This window comes from Ambystoma mexicanum, chromosome 3p, assembly GCF_040938575.1.
Source record: "Ambystoma mexicanum isolate Mex_15411 chromosome 3p, UKY_AmexF1_1, whole genome shotgun sequence".
Lineage (NCBI taxonomy): Eukaryota > Metazoa > Chordata > Amphibia > Caudata > Ambystomatidae > Ambystoma > Ambystoma mexicanum.
In genome coordinates this window covers 633,790,282-633,808,472 of record NC_090925.1, presented here as the reverse complement: position 1 = coordinate 633,808,472, position 18,191 = coordinate 633,790,282, and the positions used below count along the sequence as shown (strand labels likewise).

The 18,191-nt window shown below is 42.4% G+C and overlaps 1 protein-coding gene across 3 annotated transcripts in view; it reads left to right on the top strand.

Annotated features, from left to right (window-relative positions):
- SH3TC2 (SH3 domain and tetratricopeptide repeats 2) overlaps positions 1-18,191 on the top strand; it is a 665,994-nt gene that overhangs the window by 630,445 nt on the left and 17,358 nt on the right. For all 3 annotated transcript variants that reach the window (XM_069651388.1, XM_069651386.1, XM_069651387.1), the window contains exons 13-17: positions 148-328; positions 1,743-1,893; positions 2,390-2,512; positions 10,505-10,655; positions 14,043-14,239. In XM_069651388.1, coding sequence (XP_069507489.1) covers positions 148-328; positions 1,743-1,893; positions 2,390-2,512; positions 10,505-10,655; positions 14,043-14,239 — 803 coding nt within the window. The remainder of the gene's footprint in view (positions 1-147; positions 329-1,742; positions 1,894-2,389; positions 2,513-10,504; positions 10,656-14,042; positions 14,240-18,191) is intronic.

Here is an 18,191-nt window from a genome sequence, read left to right as displayed (position 1 = left end):
CTTAGCCTGTCAGTGAAATTGTTTTCCTTTTTATTTTTTTATAATTGTGAATTACAGACCTTTGCCATTGCTGAATTCACCCAGTACTGTTCCATGTTTTGAGTTGGTCAACAGTGCTCAATATATTGGTTTGCTTCACCCTTACAGGTCAGCTGCTTGCCACCCAGGCACTGTGCCATTATTGTAACCAGGTGATGCCCAAGTCTAGACAGTGCATTGTCTATCATGAACACTGGCTGAGCCTGGCAAACTGGACGAGGGACCGGGTGCAACAGGCAAACCTACTGGAGACACTCAGCCGACTCTACCAGGGCCGTAACACCATCAGGTAAGGATCCAACCCCTGTGGCACACAACCCATCCCTACAAGCGTGCAGTGTTACCAGATAATGGTAACATGTACATCTAGCAGGGTCATAACATCAACATGTATGGGAATCAGCTGCAACAAGGCAGCCGTCATTTAAGTTCTTGATAATGTACACCGGGACATCACCCATGGAGATGTTAAAAATGATTGTGGGAGCCCATCTACTGAGAACGATCATTGGTCAAATACCCTGTTCTATGGAATGTCGTCCACTCAGGAGGGTCTTCAACCACGATTTAGCTCACTGCACCCTCCACATAGGAGAAATACCCATTTGCATATCAGTCTGGCCGACCCGCAAGGGCAGTCCAGCACTGGAATACTAAGCAATTCTCCTCTGAGCAACAGTACCATCGGCAACCCCAGACACGTGCTTCGGCCTTTGTTAGGCCTCCTCAGTGAGGTGAAGATGAGCCTCTCTAAGGCACAGTGAGCAAGAGGTCCATGTCTGGACTACCCTTGGATTTAGGAAAGTCTCCTAGACTGCCCAAGCAGAAGGGACCAGACTGATATGCAAATGGGGACAGACTGATATGCAAATGGGTATTTCTCCTCTGTTAAAGGTACAGTGAGCTATAATGTGGTTTTAGACCCCCCAGAGTGGGCATCGTCACAAATAACAGCTTATTTGGCCATGTTCATTCTCAGTAGAGGGGCTCCCAGACCTTTTTTTGGTAATTTTAATATGTTACTGCCAGTGTTTACTTGTATGTAAATTATCTATGGAGGGGGTAAGTACGCAAGTGAAAAAAACATTCTAGTGTTCTGTAATCATAGCTACATAAACAATTGCTAACAATAGGAATGTTATTGCAACATTCACAGCACCATCCCTTGAATCAGGCTCATTCAAAGTTTTACTTTAAACATTTAAAATGTGTGCATTAGTATTTGCATGTTGGCTTTACAAAGCACAAACCTAGCCAGGAAGGGTGGCATGTCTTTACATTGATGCGTTTGCATGTTTATGTATTTGCATTGGTACTTTTGCATCTGTTCATTAACATTGATGCTGCCCATTTTTCAGCGAACAAGGGCTGGGGGGTTATATCGAAAATCAAAAGGGGTGGGATACTTGGGGATTGCCCAATTTACACTAAAACAATGAAAATGTACAGATATAAAGGCATGGAGCTGCTATGAAGCTGTGGAGCACTGTACAGAAGGACTGTCAACAGTCTGTAGGCTCAGGGGGAGCAGTAACATATAGGCCCAATGGGAAATAATGTACTTTCGAGACTAGTGATCGCCTCCGATGAACCTACATGGCTTTGCTAGTCTTTATCACCTGTGGGGCTTAAGGGTCAAAACGTGGGCTAGGAAGAGAGACACAGGATGCCTGTTGGTCAAAGAGTATTGTCCACTTTTTCAGAGCTTTTCGGAAAGCCCTGGATTATACCAAGCAGAGTCTTCGGATTTACATAGACCTGGGGGAGACGGAGAAAGAAGCCCAGGCCTGGCTGCATGCCGGTGTCCTCTACTACCTGCTTCGGGAGGACGAACTGGTGGAGATGTACTTTCAGGTGACATTTTTCCACATAAATGCTAATAAAGTGATGCAAATGATGTGTCCCTCTGTCCTCTTTTCCAAGACTCACTTGTCAAAGTCTAAGTTATTCTTGGGTTTTAAGCAAGCAACAAAAGGCATTCAGGGTACTGTGTTTTTTTTTATTCCCATAGTGGACTGGCCCATGTTTGTTGTGTATGATGCCCCCAGGTGAAAAGATATTGCTATAGGACTTTTCATCCAGAGATGTTTAGATGCACTAATGTACTAGTCTTTCTGATAGTGTTTTCCATTAGGATCGCCTAGTTGGCAGCCTACATTTTGCTGGAGCTTTGGTAAAGTGACAGTGACTCTGATTAATCCCTTTTGTTATGCAGGTTAATCACCTACATTCTCTGAAATAGTATGTTGTAAATGCTGAGGTGCTTCTGGGCAGTATCTGTAAAATAGCTACTTGATGACTGAATTAAAGGCATGACTCTTGGATCTCACCATTACGACTTCTCTTGCAGGCAGCTGTCCAGAGGACCCTGGAAACTGGGGACTATGTCCTTGCCCTGCGTCTGTATGAGGAAGCTGGGGATGTGTTCTTCAATGGCAGCCGGAACAGGCAGAAAGCAGTGGCCTTCTACAGGGTAAACAAGCAAGGGAAGGCTGTATATCACTGCAGATTGGCATTGCAAGTGGAACACGGTTTGGTCACTGGATTAAGTTATTGCTCATGCAAACTATCCAGGTGACACAAATTGTCAATGAGATCCTAGGCATATAAGTTCCAGACATATTAAAAAAGGATCATATTTGGTGCAGCATTGCTATATACTCTGGAAGGGCATAGTAATCAGAAGTCTGGAACCTTTGGGACTCCAGATGTCTTACACTAAAAATCCCATCAGGCCTAACCAGCCTAATCAAATGATGTGGGATCATGGGAGTTGTGGTCCAAAACATCCGGAGAGCCACAGGTTGCAGGCCCAGTTAAACTGGCAAACCAATAAAACCAACCCGTTAAGCATGAGATGTCGCTGGACTAAAGGAAGACACAATAACCACAAAAGGCAACATACATTTCCATGCCTGGAATGTAAATGATAATTAGATAACTCTTTAGACTCAATCGGGCCACAGCAGGAAACCTGCATACTGAAAGCTACACTGACCTGGAAGTGGCTCAGTGTTATCCATTAATCCCTACTACAGAATTAGCAATTTCTGACTATTCTGGGTATGGGGACTATACAGGGTTTCCAAGTTGATCTTTAGATGCACTGGTGCTTATTTTGTTGGCTTGCTGCCTGGAAGATTCTCTCCCAGCATCACAGTCCTGTGACTTGAAGGCCCTAGGCAAGCAACACGAGCCCCTAGCCTTTTGTATTAACAGTCATGTAACACACAGAGCCCCCCTGCACAGGAACTATAAGCTGTGATACGACTTCACTCCCAGACAACATATTATCAGAGTATCACATTATTCTACCGTCTTTCTGAGTGCCAGGCTTCCAACATATCCTAGAACATGTCCGCAGTTAGTTCCAGAGCAGCCCTTGCTATGCTTTTGTTCTGGGACTACATTCACCTTTCGATAAGGGACATCGGCACATCTGGCTTCCCGGCTTGGCTTAGTTCCGAATTACTGCTTTGGAGTTTTTCCCATTGAAAAATGTTACAGGTAATGCTGAGTCAAAAAGAAAACCTTCACAGTTTATTTGAGCACCTGGAACATGTCTCAAGCTCGTAAGGCAGCCAAACACTACATGTTACTAACTGGCTATTGCTTCTCTCCACTGCCTCATATAGATTGTCCTGTGGGTTCACATTTAGAATAGATTTCCATTCTGTAGTCCTGATCTCTGGACCACCTTTATTGGTCTTCATGCACCTAAGCTATCACAAAACATTGCCTTTTCCCCTTCACAAATACCCCATACATATGGCTGTGGCATTTCTCCTGCTTCGCCATCCTCTTACCTGCTCCCTAATCCTTTGCCTCTGCAGACTAAGATCTTGATATCCTGTGCACAATACACTAACCTTCTCACCAGCTAAGTGCTATGAGACCTCTACCGTGGTGATCTGGTGCAATAAAAAAAAATAATTAAAACATAACGTAATATAATGTTGTCAGCACTTATCCTGAAACAATCAGTGGATGTCAGTCTAGAGGCCCAGTGTTAAGCATTTGTATCCAACACTTGCTGCCTTTCTGTGTGAATCGCATTAGTTGGAAGCAATAATGGTATAATGATATAATGTAAGGGATTTCAATCAGGCACACACCCAAGTCTCGCCTAGCATGTAGTGCGCAAATGAAACCCTTATTTATTTTTGTCTATAGGTTCAATATTCTGAATGATATACCACTCATATCACACCCTTCTCAAAATCCCCCCCCCCCCCCGGTCACACTGAACCAGGAATCAGGCTAGTTTGTAACAGTAAATATTTATTTATTTGTTCAGAATTTAAAATCACAAAATAATTTTAATAGGTAACAACAATCACCAATGGGGTGACAGGAACAATGAATAATATCTTTATTGGACTGGGAATCAGGTAATAACACAAAAAGAATGCAGCAAAGAAAATAATATTTTTGGGTTGGTTTGGAACAGATAGCACCATGGTTAGAAGTTCCCCTTGCAACACCCCACAACCCACAAATAGGCAATTTAATTATATGTGAGGAGAGAGCAGGTAATCAGGAATAATACATACCAAACAGAATATCACTCCCACCTTCCCCTCTTAAACACAAGAGAAAAACGGGTTTGACTTTTCAACTGTCAGGCTGGCTTTGAAACTGGCTGAGCAAAAACACTAAATGTGTTCTAAAATGCTTAAATTATTATACATTTCTACGGGAGCTGCTTTGAAGAGATGCAAGCAAGCAAAAGCAATGATTTACTCAAAAGAAAACAATTGGAATCTCAAAGGCAAAGTGGGAAATAATTTAAAGACAATTCACACGTGTAAAACGTTTGCTAATGTAAATTTGCAGCAAACCTTTAAGTTAGGTATCAATGAGAGTTGAAATTTCATTTCTATCTTTAAAACTGAGGTAGTTATAAAGGATTTAGTGAGAGGTGTTTTTCGAAAATGCAGCCACAAATTTGGACAAGAACTTCAGTTTAAAATCAGATAAAATGGATTATGCTTTTACTCAAGACTAGAGCATTCAGACTAGACAACCAAGTTGGGGCAAAGTAAGCTCTGACACTGATTCATGACTTCAGTAACAGATCCCCAGCGCCTTCCCCGGCGGACCCAGTCTAAACACTCGAAGTGGGATTTATGGATAAGAGTTACACAAATAAAAATGACTATGAAATGATGCTTTAGCAAAAAGAAAGGATAGGATAGCACTAAAGATTTTGACATTGTTACTGGTTATGAAAGTAAGGATAGTTCAGAGATTAGGGTGGAACAAGATAAGGCAAGGTATACAATAATTCTCTAGCGTCCTGTTAATACTCACAATCCAATGGGATTTAAGGTTTTTGGCCTCTCAAGATTCTGGTCAATGGATCAGGTCTATCAGGGAAGGACAGCACATCAGTCTCAGGGCAGGATCAGCTAGGCTGGTCGCCGGAACTGCACGGTATCTGCCCTTCTTGTTTCTGGATATTTCAGATCAGCGGGATAGTGAGTTCAGCAGGCAAGCATTTATGGTAGCAAGCCAGATAGTTTCAGCATGCTTTCCCCCACCACAGCGCTTCACTGGGTTGGGAGGATTAGTTGAGGATTGAGGCCTAGCTGAAAATGGTTCAGCTACCCCTTGGCCTGGCCTTTGCCATCAGGATCTAGAAGGATGTTGAGGGCTGGATGTTGAATGCTGGATCAAAGTGCTTCGCTGGAATCAGAAGAGAGAGTGTATGTCCTATGTGTTGTCAGATGTCTCTATTTATCCTGTCAAATGATGTCACCAAATGGGTGTATGGGCCAGCTTAACTAAACCTGCCCCTGCGAAATGGGATTGGATCAGAGCCTCATATCCGCCTTGCATCCTGGTGATTGGATTAAAGACAGATGATGTCAGGTTTATGGTTGGATGTTTACAATACTTAGAAACCTCCCTTAGCCACTAATATCCAAATCTAATTCTGTCCTAAATACATATTTATACATTTGTCACCTCCACGAACATCACATACAAGGATTACATATTTTATGGAGTATCTGTTCATCAAAATCCCACAGCTGTGAGACCTTGTTTCATCTTTTTGCAGAATTTTTTGTCCATTTCACTATGAAAACATTTTCCAATATTTCTCCAAATTTCCACAAATATGCGCATTTACCCTAGGAAAGTGTGTGCAAAGTTTAACAATTCTAGCATACATACAGTTCCCATAAAACCTCATATATTGCCATTCCTGTTCAGAATATGCTACACAGTTCCACCATGTTTTGAAATGTAGGGCCAACATTTAGATTAACAAATCTGCCCGTTTTATATTTTTCACCACTTCTGATAGCGAGTTATACATCTCTAAAAATGTTCATTACATAGTCCTTAGTAGCAAATGGTCAGCCTTTTGTCTGTCTCTGGAGGCAAGGAGCAGCCCCCACCGTTGGGATTTCCTTCTGGTCTGGAGAATCTGCCATTGTTCAGTCCCTGGCAGCAGACAAAAGTCTGACATACCCCACAATTATTGTGTCAGTGAGCATCTGCTGAGAGCTATTCCCTCCCCTTGGGTGAAAACCTGTTTTTCAACCTATTGCAGGCCCAGCCAGCCTAAGTTAATTCTTACTTTCATGATTTGAAATCCAGCATGAAACAAGCTTGTTGCATCAGATGACATATATAATGTATATTCTTAGATTTAAAACTGTGGGATCAAAACAACTGAGATCGGTGTTCCTTTCAGCAACAGTCCTTCTATATTTGCTAACCCAGCAGATCTTTAGTTTAAGACAACTTTAACGTTTAATCAGGAGAGCCCATTTGACAGGGGATGTCTCTCGCAGGTAGCCCTGTTTGGCTACACAGAGATTTTTGACAGGAATTGTCCTTCACAGACAATCCAGTTTTGCTGAGAAAATGTTTTACTCTTAACATTTGAGGACCTTGTAAATTCACAGTGCTTCATTAGATTAAATACATTTTATCGCCAAGCAAGATTTTGAGGATTGGAAAGTGTTATGTACAGTTATTTTGAGGTTTTTGCAGCAAAGTAAATGTCATGTACAGCCACATTTTTGGGGTTTCATATGCAAAGTGCTGCTTCTCCCTCTGCACTCTATGTTTACTTGTCATGGAGCCCACTGGCACTTTTTCTGCAGCATGTGTTTGGTTCCACCACACGTGTTATGATCCACCACACATGCACCATTGGTGGCAGGTTGTTCAGCCATCTTTTTGTGTGCTGAAAAACGCGGTTGGAGGTTTTGGCGCGCACAAGGATTTTGCCGCCATTTTACTGTTTTTCACAACATAGATAGCAGAGTGAGGCCGCATAGTATATCAGAGTGGATCAATACATCCCACAATAAGCCCCAAGCTTGATGTTCCTAAGGAAACATGCAGCATCTCAAACATGAGGTCCAGTTACGTCAAAGCACATGGGGTTCCCACATCAAATGGTTCTGGCCGAGCAGACTGCTTGTGTGTGTGTGTGTGTGTGTGTGTGTGTGTGCGTGCACGCGTGCATGTGTGCATGTGTGTCTGTGTGTGTGTGTGTGTGTGTGTGTGTGCACATCTGTTTGTGTGCTCAAAATTGATTTGCATTCAGTGGGACCTTTTTTGAAACAACAGAGTATCTGAAGCATGATAGAAAGAAATGGTGCCTGGTTCCAAAGAATTGGCTCAATTAAGCAGGTCCATGCACATCTTTTTGTTTTCTGATAGTTGAGAAGCAAATACACCAAGACGATTGCACTTGTTCTCGAATAGATGCAATTGATTGACAAGTAAGTCTATAATACTGCCTGGTACATATTCCAAACATAGTAGAATTGTCAAATAGGTAAGTCAGAAATATTATAGCTTTACAGACCTCTCCCGTCGGCCATACTGGGTGTTATGGGCCCTGAAGACGTAGTTAAAGCGCAAGGGCCTTTAATGAGGTATGAGGGCCCATAACAATGGTACGGCCCACGGGCAAGGTTTATAAAGCTATTAGAACCCATAGCCAAAGAGAAAGAAATTCATTTAGACATATGTATTTTTTATTATTACATTGTTTTCTGGTGGCCTTGAATATTCCCTATGAAATATTTTTTTGTTTTGTTTTAAACATGAAAAATAACATTACAAAAAGCTATTAGAACTCATATCCAAAGAGAAAAATGTTCATTTAAAAAAATAATTTGTAAAATTATTATATTGTTTTTTGGGGACTTCATTCCTTGTGTAACATTTAAGTTTAACAAAAACATGAACATAGCATGCCAAAAATATGAGTCATGCTTATTTACAGTAAGCTAGTCTTTTCACTAACAAACTATTAAACGAAAAAGGACGGTATATGTAGGAAAATGTAATTTTCACTTTGGCCACTAGATGGGGCAAATCACTGTTAATGCAAAACTTTCCGAGCTGAAGAAAGCAAAGGGCAAATTTGAAGGCTATAATGAAAATGTGTGCTATACCGTTTCTTATAGCCTGCAAATTAACCAATAGGAAATGGGTATTCACCGGGCCAGGGTTCTAATATTTGACAACTCTTCACTAAGGGATTGGACCTCTAACCAAGCAAGCTAATAAAGCTACCTGCTACCTGATGAGAAAATGAGATTTTTAACGGGAAATCTAGAACCACAGTTCGCACCTCTTTGTCAAAGGAGGGAATTATTGGGCAGTTACTGCAAGCCAATACAGCTCCTTATGACCAGGGGGGACATATTATCGGTTTAGTGAAGGTTTTACGCTGTGCTATGGTCAGCGAGTATTGCTCACATATTGCTCAGTATTAGCAAAGAATAAATGTGAAAAAGAGTATACCACATTATAGGATTGTTTTAATGCTATCATCATGATTACATCCTCACAGATTATTAAAGTGTATGAACACATCATTTTTGTTTTCAAATAGTACACAAGGTAATTGATGTCAATGTTCTTTGACACATGTTTAAATCCCAGCAGGACTCACTCAGCCCTTCATCCTTTACAGGCCGATACCCTGAGTACTATTAAGTTGGCTAATAATAACTTGTATTATTTATTAGCTAGCATGACAAATGTTTCAGTTGGTGGTATAGACCACATAAATGGTACAGATTATAATGATCATGACACTAATGATAACAACAGTAATACATATTATTATGAATAATCTAATTTGCATTATTATATTATTAGCAGTTGTAATATCCTTCTGATTCTTATATTGTTATTATTAGTAAAAGAAAAATCATGATTGTAATACTTCTAATCATAATATTGCGGGACACCAACGTGGCATGGTCTCGCCCTAAACTGAGGAGTTTAACTGATCAGGGAAGGCATGACTTTCTCAAGCAACTAAAAATGTTAATTTATGGTCAATGCACCCGTTGAACTAACAAATGGATTAAACCCAGCCTTGATAAAAACCGTGCAAAGTTCGAAACACGTGTTGGCACTTGGGCATCTGTAATTCCTAAAAAAAGGCAAAATTTGAGTTGGAAAGTAGAATCATATGGAATAAAGAGTTTCACAGAAATTTTCTAAAAGGGACTGAGCATCATTAATTTAGTGATGAGAAATAATTCTGTGACTGCTAACTCACAATTCAGGTTCGTCTCGTTATTGAGGATGTACGTGATTTGGCCGTGGCAGAATTCTTCGTGGCGGAATTGACAGTGGTCAATTTTGCTGCAAAGACAATTTTGCTACAGCCAAATCCTGCAAAATATTGACCCTTTCGCCCCCAATACATCCCCCCACCTGCCCCCACTTATCATTTGGATGTCTGCTTTCATTCTGACCCTGCAGCGTCAGTTCTGTCCCTCCTGCGCAGGTCGGATCTGATGCTGCAGGGGGCGCTTTTCTTCTTTTTTAGTTTTTTTTCCCCATCCCCCACCTCCCATCCTCTGGAAGCAGGGGACACATGCCCCGCTCCCCCAAGAAGCCATCACTACTGAACATGGGGAGCAGGGGACACCCCCGCAATCCCTGCCTCCCATGTTTAGTAGTGATTAACCAGTTTGATCGATTTTAATCGATCGAATGGTACTGGCCGAATTCGGCCAGATGTACCATTTGATCAATTAAAATCAATCAAATTGGGCAATACTGTTATTGAGCCACTAATAGGCTGCGCCCGGACTAAGGTGTATTTTTCTCTTCAATATTCATAATTCTTGTGACAACAATACTTATAATTATTATGATTTTCAATCCCTGCTCATAAGATTCAGGTACAAAATACATGTTTGATGTTTGATCTTTCATATTCTAATCCTGCTTACCTCTTGTGGTGCATAGACAAATACAAATGTTTCAGTTCTGAAGATATATCTCAGGGGTGGGTGGCTGAGGCGGGTTCACATTTGAGGAGATTTTACGATATCTGGTCATCATTGCATCTGAAAATTAGGTGATATCGGAGCAGAGTTGGTTGTATGTCAAGCTCACCCCTGTTCGATGTTCTGTACATTGTCGCTTGGCAGAGTGCCATCTTATATCTCCCTGTTCTTTGTAGGAGGGAGCCATTCCATTGGCCAGGAAAGTACTTCAGACCGCCACTGAGCTCAGGCTCTTCCACAAGTTGGCCGAACTGCAGATCGCACTAAAGGACTATGTGAAGGCAAGGGAGTTTGCCACAACAGCTGTGAGGCTCAGCTCCATTGTTGGTGAGTTCTATTTGAATGAAATTCAGTCGAATCAGAAACAAATGCATGCAATATTGACCTCTTTTAATAAGATAAGAAGCATATTTCCTTTGCATCCCATATTTCAAATCACATCTCAACTTCTCTTCTGGGGGTAATGCCAGAGGTAGGAAAGCAAGTTCCCCCCTTCTTAAAATAGGCAACATTTCACCGAAAAATACACACACATACAAAAGGTACACATTTAAAAGCTAGCAGTGATGTATACCTTTGAGTGTTACAATATGTTATGGTCAACATAGTGACTTTGTTAAGTTAGATAAATGATTCAGGCAGTTTGAAAACATAAGAACTATAAGAATTTTTGACAGACACTGCATGTCATACAATCGGAAATGCTAAAAAAAGAGTTTTTAAAGTAATGTCAGCAAGTTGTGATTCTTAATTTGGAAGTTAAGGAATCAAAGTAAATAAGATTGTTACTTCAAGTTTATTATATTAATGTAAGAGTTTAATACAAATACTTTTTTGTAAATCATTATTGTAACAACATTTAAATTATTAGTGATTTTGAAAAACTTCTGTTTCAATATAAAATTGGGATCACTATAAAATAATTTATGAAAATATAAATACCTGTAAAACAATATTAAAGTTATTTGGTGATATTAAAAAATACATTAAACAGTTATACAAATGAGTTGTGTTGAAATATGTTTGTGTTGCTATTAAAGAAAGAAATACAGGTAATTGGGAGTTTATATAAGGTTGGTGTTATTTAGGTCGTTTAAACACTCTAAGAGCCTGATTTACAAAAGCTTTTTACAAAGGGTCAATCACATCTAAAATAAAAAAATAAAAACTTTGTAAATTAGGCCTTGAGAATGTACAACACATTTTTATTAAAAGGATAAAAAAATTCACCCAGTTGTCAATTACACTAATAACAGGCCCATCATCAGTTTCCCGTTCCTCCTAAAATTCCTAGTCCGAGTGCCATACTTGCAAATTCAGAAGCATTTAGAGGAAAATTAACTTCTAGGCCTTAGACAATCAGGCTTCAGGCCTAGATACGGCACCGAGACAGCCCTCCTGCATTTAAAGATCCAAATGGATGAAGCAAAGGACAATGGTAAGCTAGTGATCCTCCTGCTCTTAGGCTTATCAGCGGCCTTTGACCTCGTTGACCACCAAATCCTTACTAAGCACCTTACCTCAGCAGCAGCATTCTCCACAAATGCCTCTGAGTGGGTCAACTCCTTCCTATCAAATCGGACTACCAGAGTATTCTCACCTACAGCCTCAGCACACCCAATACCCACACTTTGTGGAGTCCCTCAAGGCTCATGTGTATCACCCACACTATATAACATTTTTACAAAGATGTTATTCGATTGGCGGACAAACTGGGTGTCATCTATACCAACTATGCGGATGCCATCCAAGTCCTCATACCCCTCAATGGCTGTTACGTCCAAGACTCCAAACTAATTAATGAAATATACCTGGAAATCAAGCATGGATGGCCACCAATAGCTTATGTCTTAAGGACGATAAGACCAAGCTAATGATCGTGGGCACTCAAGGACGACTGAATAAACTCAACTCAAGGGGCCTCATTACGAGTATGGAGGTAGCCATGGTGGTATTAGCGCCATGGCTGCCTCCATACCGGTCTCCAATACCGGGTTCCTTCAATGAGGAATAACCAGGTCATTCCAATATTGGAGAACCCGGTAATTCCTCCTTCAAGGAACAATTCCCCATTCCCATTTGAGCCCCCATAGGGCTCAATCGGGATGGGGAGGGAGTTAATAATGGGCACGGAAATAACAGCCCGTTATTAGCTCCCTCTTCCCCTCGCGGGTCCCGCTAAGGACGCCTGGTTTCACCAGGCGTCCTTAGCGGGTCCCGCAAAGGGAACCTCGTAATCAGCGCTCCCGTAATGAAGGGTGCCGGTCCCGTATGGCACACTTCATTACGGGAGCGCCAGGGTTATAATGAGGCCCAAGGTACTCATCCTTCGATATTGATGGCAACAACATCAAAGTATCCAAAGATATAAAAACACTAGGGGCCTACCTTGATGCAACTTTATCCCTTAAAAAACAAGTCAGCAGTTTGGTGTCATCCACAGCCTACACCAATAAACTGATCTATAGCTGCAAATCATACTTATCAACAAACAGTTGTCTCACTGTAGCAAGGGCTCTTGCGTTGTCCAAACTATACTACTGTACCACACTCTTCTTAGGCTCTTCTGAACTCAACCTAAACAGACTACAGGTACTGCAGAATAACTCATTGAGAGCAGCACTTAGCATACCCAGATCTAGCCAAATCTCCATGCTCAGACACAATGTCAATTGGTTGCCTATTTGCGACAGAATCACACTATGCACCTTGGCTATTACCCATAAATGCCTCTCAAATACAGCTGAATACAGCCGTAAAATACCTGTCCGACAAAATATGCAAACAACAAGCCTCAATTACCACTAGATCAACTCACTCACTCAAGTTGGTGGTACCAAGGTACAACCTAAAGACAGCTGGAGGAGCTAGCTTTCTTGTCCAAGTGGCCATACGATATAACTCATTTCTTATCCAACTTAGACTGGAACCTTCCTTCCTCACCTTCAAAACCAAACTCAAAAACTGGCTCAATAATAAGCCGTTACACTAATTCTGAAACCCTCCACATCTGACTACTTCATAGCATATCCACGCTAGCAACTACTGTACTGTACTCGTTCTATGCTGTATTTCTATTAGGATACTTCACAATTGCCTCCTGATGTCTTCCCACATGTTCCTGCTCTCCTCTTGTCATGACTTTGCACAATTGCCTATGCTTGCCTGACCCAACTGTAACCAGGGTCGCCAATCTTGTTTTTTATTATGTACTTGTCACTGTTTACTGCTTCATACGTATGTAACTCAAAGTTTCTCAAGCGCCCAGTTACCTCAGGGTTCGGTGCGCGATATAAATAATAAACAAATACAAATACAAAAAATTACTAACCTAATCGGCCCCCAAAAATCGGTTCCAGAACATAAAATCCCAGTGCCAAAATGTGCTTATATGCCATGAAAAAGCACAATGTTTTACAGGCTAGTAACATATTGAATTATGAGTTAAAGATAAATGTAAAAATGGTTTGATTAACACATGAGATTTCAGATTAAAAAATAATGCAAATAATTTGGGGATACAAATTGAATTTCTAATTAAATAAAAACACCAAAATAATGATTGCTGAATAAAAAGCTTTCTTCAAATTCTATCCAATAAATAGCAGCTGTTTCCGAGAGACTGTGCATGTCTGGATGGGGGGGGGGGGGTTTGGGGCAGAAGATCATTACCAGCAGGTGGCAGTGTTGCTGTACCAGTGCTTTTCTTTGCAGGGGATGAGTTACACGAGCTAGTTGCATTTCATCGTCTGGCTACGGTCTACTATTTCCTGCAGATGTATGAGATGGCTGAGTTCTGCTACCTGAAGGCCGCGTCCCTGTGCCCTTCGCCACTGCGGTGCTCAAAGGAGGCAGAATTCTACGCAAGACTGTACTACCGTTTGGGGAAACTCACTCTGCACAATCTCAAGGTAACGATCCATTTCCTCAGTGCCTTATCCGCTATGGCACACATCACCAGCTCACATATGCACATTGTCTTACCTTCTGTACCATATGGAGGGGCTGACGGGTCTCAGTGTTTACAATGACTGTTCCCAAGTCTTATTGCCCTATGTGGCAGAATTTGAAAACCACCATGTTTCTTCGCTCCATCATTTGCAAGTATGTTGCATTTCACCCTTCACATTTAAACTTCTAATTTCCCCCTTGCCAAGGCCTTAGATCCCAAATTGCAGCAGGGGTCAACGCCCTGATATCTGTTCATACTTCCAGAGAACTCTTACATACGGTTGTGCGCTGGTGTGTGAGTTTGCAAGCCCTTACTGGGTTTCCTTTGTATGGCCTATGTACGATGGCACCCAGCAAATGAGAGAGTAATGCTGGATACTGTTGGCATGACAGATGATAGATGTCATTGCAGGAGAATATCTGGTTGATATTGGTGCTTACAGGTCTAAGCATGCTAAGTGCGCAACATTAGCTGGGTTCTGCACCTAATAGGCAACAGGTCCTAATAAGGTGCACGCTTGTACCGCTTCCTCATTTATTGATTCTTCCCTTTCTTCTTTTTGTCCACCTACTTTATCATTACTTTCCATGGCTCTTCTATTTTGTTCCGTTGTTCATGTCTTTCTCCAGTACTCCACTTGATCACTGGACCTTCCTTCTCTTTCTATTCCATCTCTCCCATCTTCTCAACAATTCACACTTGGCATCATTCTTCTCTCTCCCTTACACTGCCTTTCTCCCTTCTCCTGTTCTAAATATATCTCCTTCTCCCTCTTGCTTTTCCATTCCCTAACCTTGATACCATTGGCCTTTTTCAGTTCTCCCTTTCTACCCTTTATTATTTTGTTTTCTCTTTCTCCACTTTATATTCCCTTTCCACTCCCTCTTCCTTTCATTGTGTATCCTAATCACATTACTAATCCACTCTTCTCTCTCCCTGTTCCCGCCTTGCTGCCCATTCCCCTTTCTTCAATGCCTTTTCCCACCTTCTTATCCTTTTTTCTATTTTTATTTTCCTTAAATGTATATATTGATTGTATTGCTCTTACTCCCCACCTATTTTGAGTGGCTTCTACTTTCTCCGTTCTGCCATCGCTTAATAAATTATTCTCCATTATGTGCATTTTTTTGGGGGATGTTTTTCTGCTTTTTTATTTATTTATTGGTTATTTATAAAGCACCTACACAACAAATGGTGTTTCAAGGCACCACAAGACATAAAAACGGGCTGGAGCCGGGAAGACAACGGCAATCTCGGTCCTTCTAGGCCCTGTGTCATTCATATCATGCAAGTGCAAAGAGAAGTGCAGGGTGGAGGGAGTGGGGGCAGCACAGCGGGGGAGTGCAGGAAGGGGTGGAAGGGATTTTGCTCGGGTGGGAGGGAATTGGTAGGCAGCATGGAGGCATACAAGTGTGGGAGGCATGAGGGCCCATGGGGCTAGGCACGTGCTAAGGGGAGGCCAGGTGGGCAAGTACCAGGGGGTGCAGGAAGTGAGGACCACATGCAAGTGCGAGGATGGGGGTGGACTAGGCTTAGTTGGGATGCAAACCCTGCCAGGCTAGTCAGAGGAACGGGGCCTGGAAGGGAAAGTACAGGTTGGGGGGAAGAGAGTCAGGGAGACCGGGGTAGACTGGGTAAGGAGAGCCTGGTGCCCTTTCCCGACTCAGAAAGGACCAGACAGCCAGTCAATGTGGCAGACGGGGGCATTACCAAGGGAGGTGGAGAGGGAAGGAAGAAGAGAAAGGACGGTCTTGAGAATCTTCCGTAGTTTGAGGAGATCTGGCTCAAACTTGAGAGAGGCTAGGAGGTCCTTCCAGAGGGAGGCTCATGCCAAAGAGAGAGATCTACCCCCCACTCTCTGCTTGGAAAAGCATCTGATCTGCAGAGAGTTGGAGCTAGAAGACCGAAGGGCTCTAGAACTAAGGTATCTAGGGAGAGAGGGTTGGATGTAGCAGAAGGTCTTGAAGTTGATCCTTGCAGCCACTGGGAGCCAGTAGAGAGATTTTAGGGCTGGGGAGATGTGGTCTCTAGGCTTGAGGCCAAGGATATGTCTTGCACTTCTATTGTGGATTAGTTCAAGGGGGTGAAGGGAGGATAAAGGTAGATTGAGGAAGAGGCTTTTGCAATATTCCAGTTTAGAGAGGACTAGAGCTGTGGAGAGGTGCAGCCGAAAGTGGGCCATCTTGGCAAGGTCTGCGATGCGAGGGGAGAAGAAGAGAGAGGAGTCGAAGAAGGGCACAGACCCATGGAGGGCAGCCAGAGATTGGGAGGAAAGGAGGGATCTGGGGTCCCAATGAGAAGGATCTCAGTCTTACTGGCATTAAGGCAGAGATTGGTAGCAGTGCACCATGCCTGAATAGCAGTCAGACAGTAAGGAATTAGAGTGGAAGAAGAGGAGGAAGTGGAGGGAAGCTTGACGCAGAGCTGCGTGCGTCTGCATAACACAGGAAGTGAGGAGAGAAGGAGGAAATCAAGTGGGCCAAAGGGGCAAGGTAGATGTTGAAGAGCCACGGCTCAATACAAGGGAAAGACACTTAAAGCACAGTTGCCAGAAACCAGCAGAATAAATCACATTGGCCCTCATTACGACCCTGGCGGAATCCGCGGTGCTAAATGCACCGCGGAGCATGGCGGAAAGCCGCCGATAGCGCCATGGGGGTTGGCGGATTTACCACCCCATGCCGACCTTGGCGGAGCGGTAAATCCCCAATCCCCATTTTACCCTTCCCCATTCCCATTCTTGCCCCATAGGGTATAATGGGAGTGGGGAAGGAGTTAATTACGCCGCCGTAAAGTACGGCGGCGTAATTAACAACGAGGTCCCTTAGCGCCATGGTTTTCTCCGCCCGGTAAAACCAGGCGGAGAAAACCTCCATGGCGCTAAGGGAACTCGTAGTACGGCGGACGGGTCCGCCGCGATTAGCGCTGGCGGAAACCCACTCCGCCAGGGTCCTAATGAGGGCCATTGTCAAAATGAATACAATTTGCCTAAGTGTATGTTTCTATGAACAATTATAATACAGTTCCCTTTGCAATACTTCTTCAAAACAAACACCCTTCTGTCAATGGGTGGACAGACTGCTTCACTTTGTATATCCAACAAAGTCACAATACTCTCTTTTTACATTTGACGTGTTTTGGAAAACAATATGCAAATCAAAATTTTGAAATGTCAGACAATCACGAAATGAAGAAATCAAAATAGTGAAGGAATCAGCAAGTCAATCACTTATGGGCCCCAGGCATTCACGTATAGTAAAGTCCCTTGACTCTGGGCTGCTTTAAATGGCAATTCAGTTGAAATGGGTAATTTTGTAATGACAATTTATTTCCTATGGAAATTAATTTGTCGAATCCAACTGTCTGTTGGGATTCTGCTCAACCATGCACCATCCATGTAATAATCCCTTTGAGGAATAAGACATATGTCCACACTTTACTGTGGTCATCACATGGCTAATGGTTTGTAAATCACTGTTAATCCATGACATCTGTGGCACCTCGTAATTTACACATTCAGATAGAATTTTACATCTGTGAAAACCAAGACATTCTATTTGGTCCCATTAAGAAGAGGCCAGCTTGCCTTTTTCTGTATTAAATTCATATAGAGCTATACTTTTTAATGTACTTTCAGGGTACCGATTTACTTACTTTCAAGATGTACTTATTGGACACAAGGAGGCAGAACTCTGCACAGGCTGGTCACTCGCCTGGCTCCCTCTTGCACATCTCTTCTCACTGCCTGTACATGTGCAGGATCGTCAGTTACTCCCAGAAACCAGCTTCTGCTGTATGCAAACAAGGCCTGCTGCTAAGCACTGGGCCCTCTTCTGTTTCTGTTGAAGTCTGGAAGTAAACTTTCCAAATGATCTCCTGCGCCTTTCATTCAGGATATTTTCTTCCCCTCC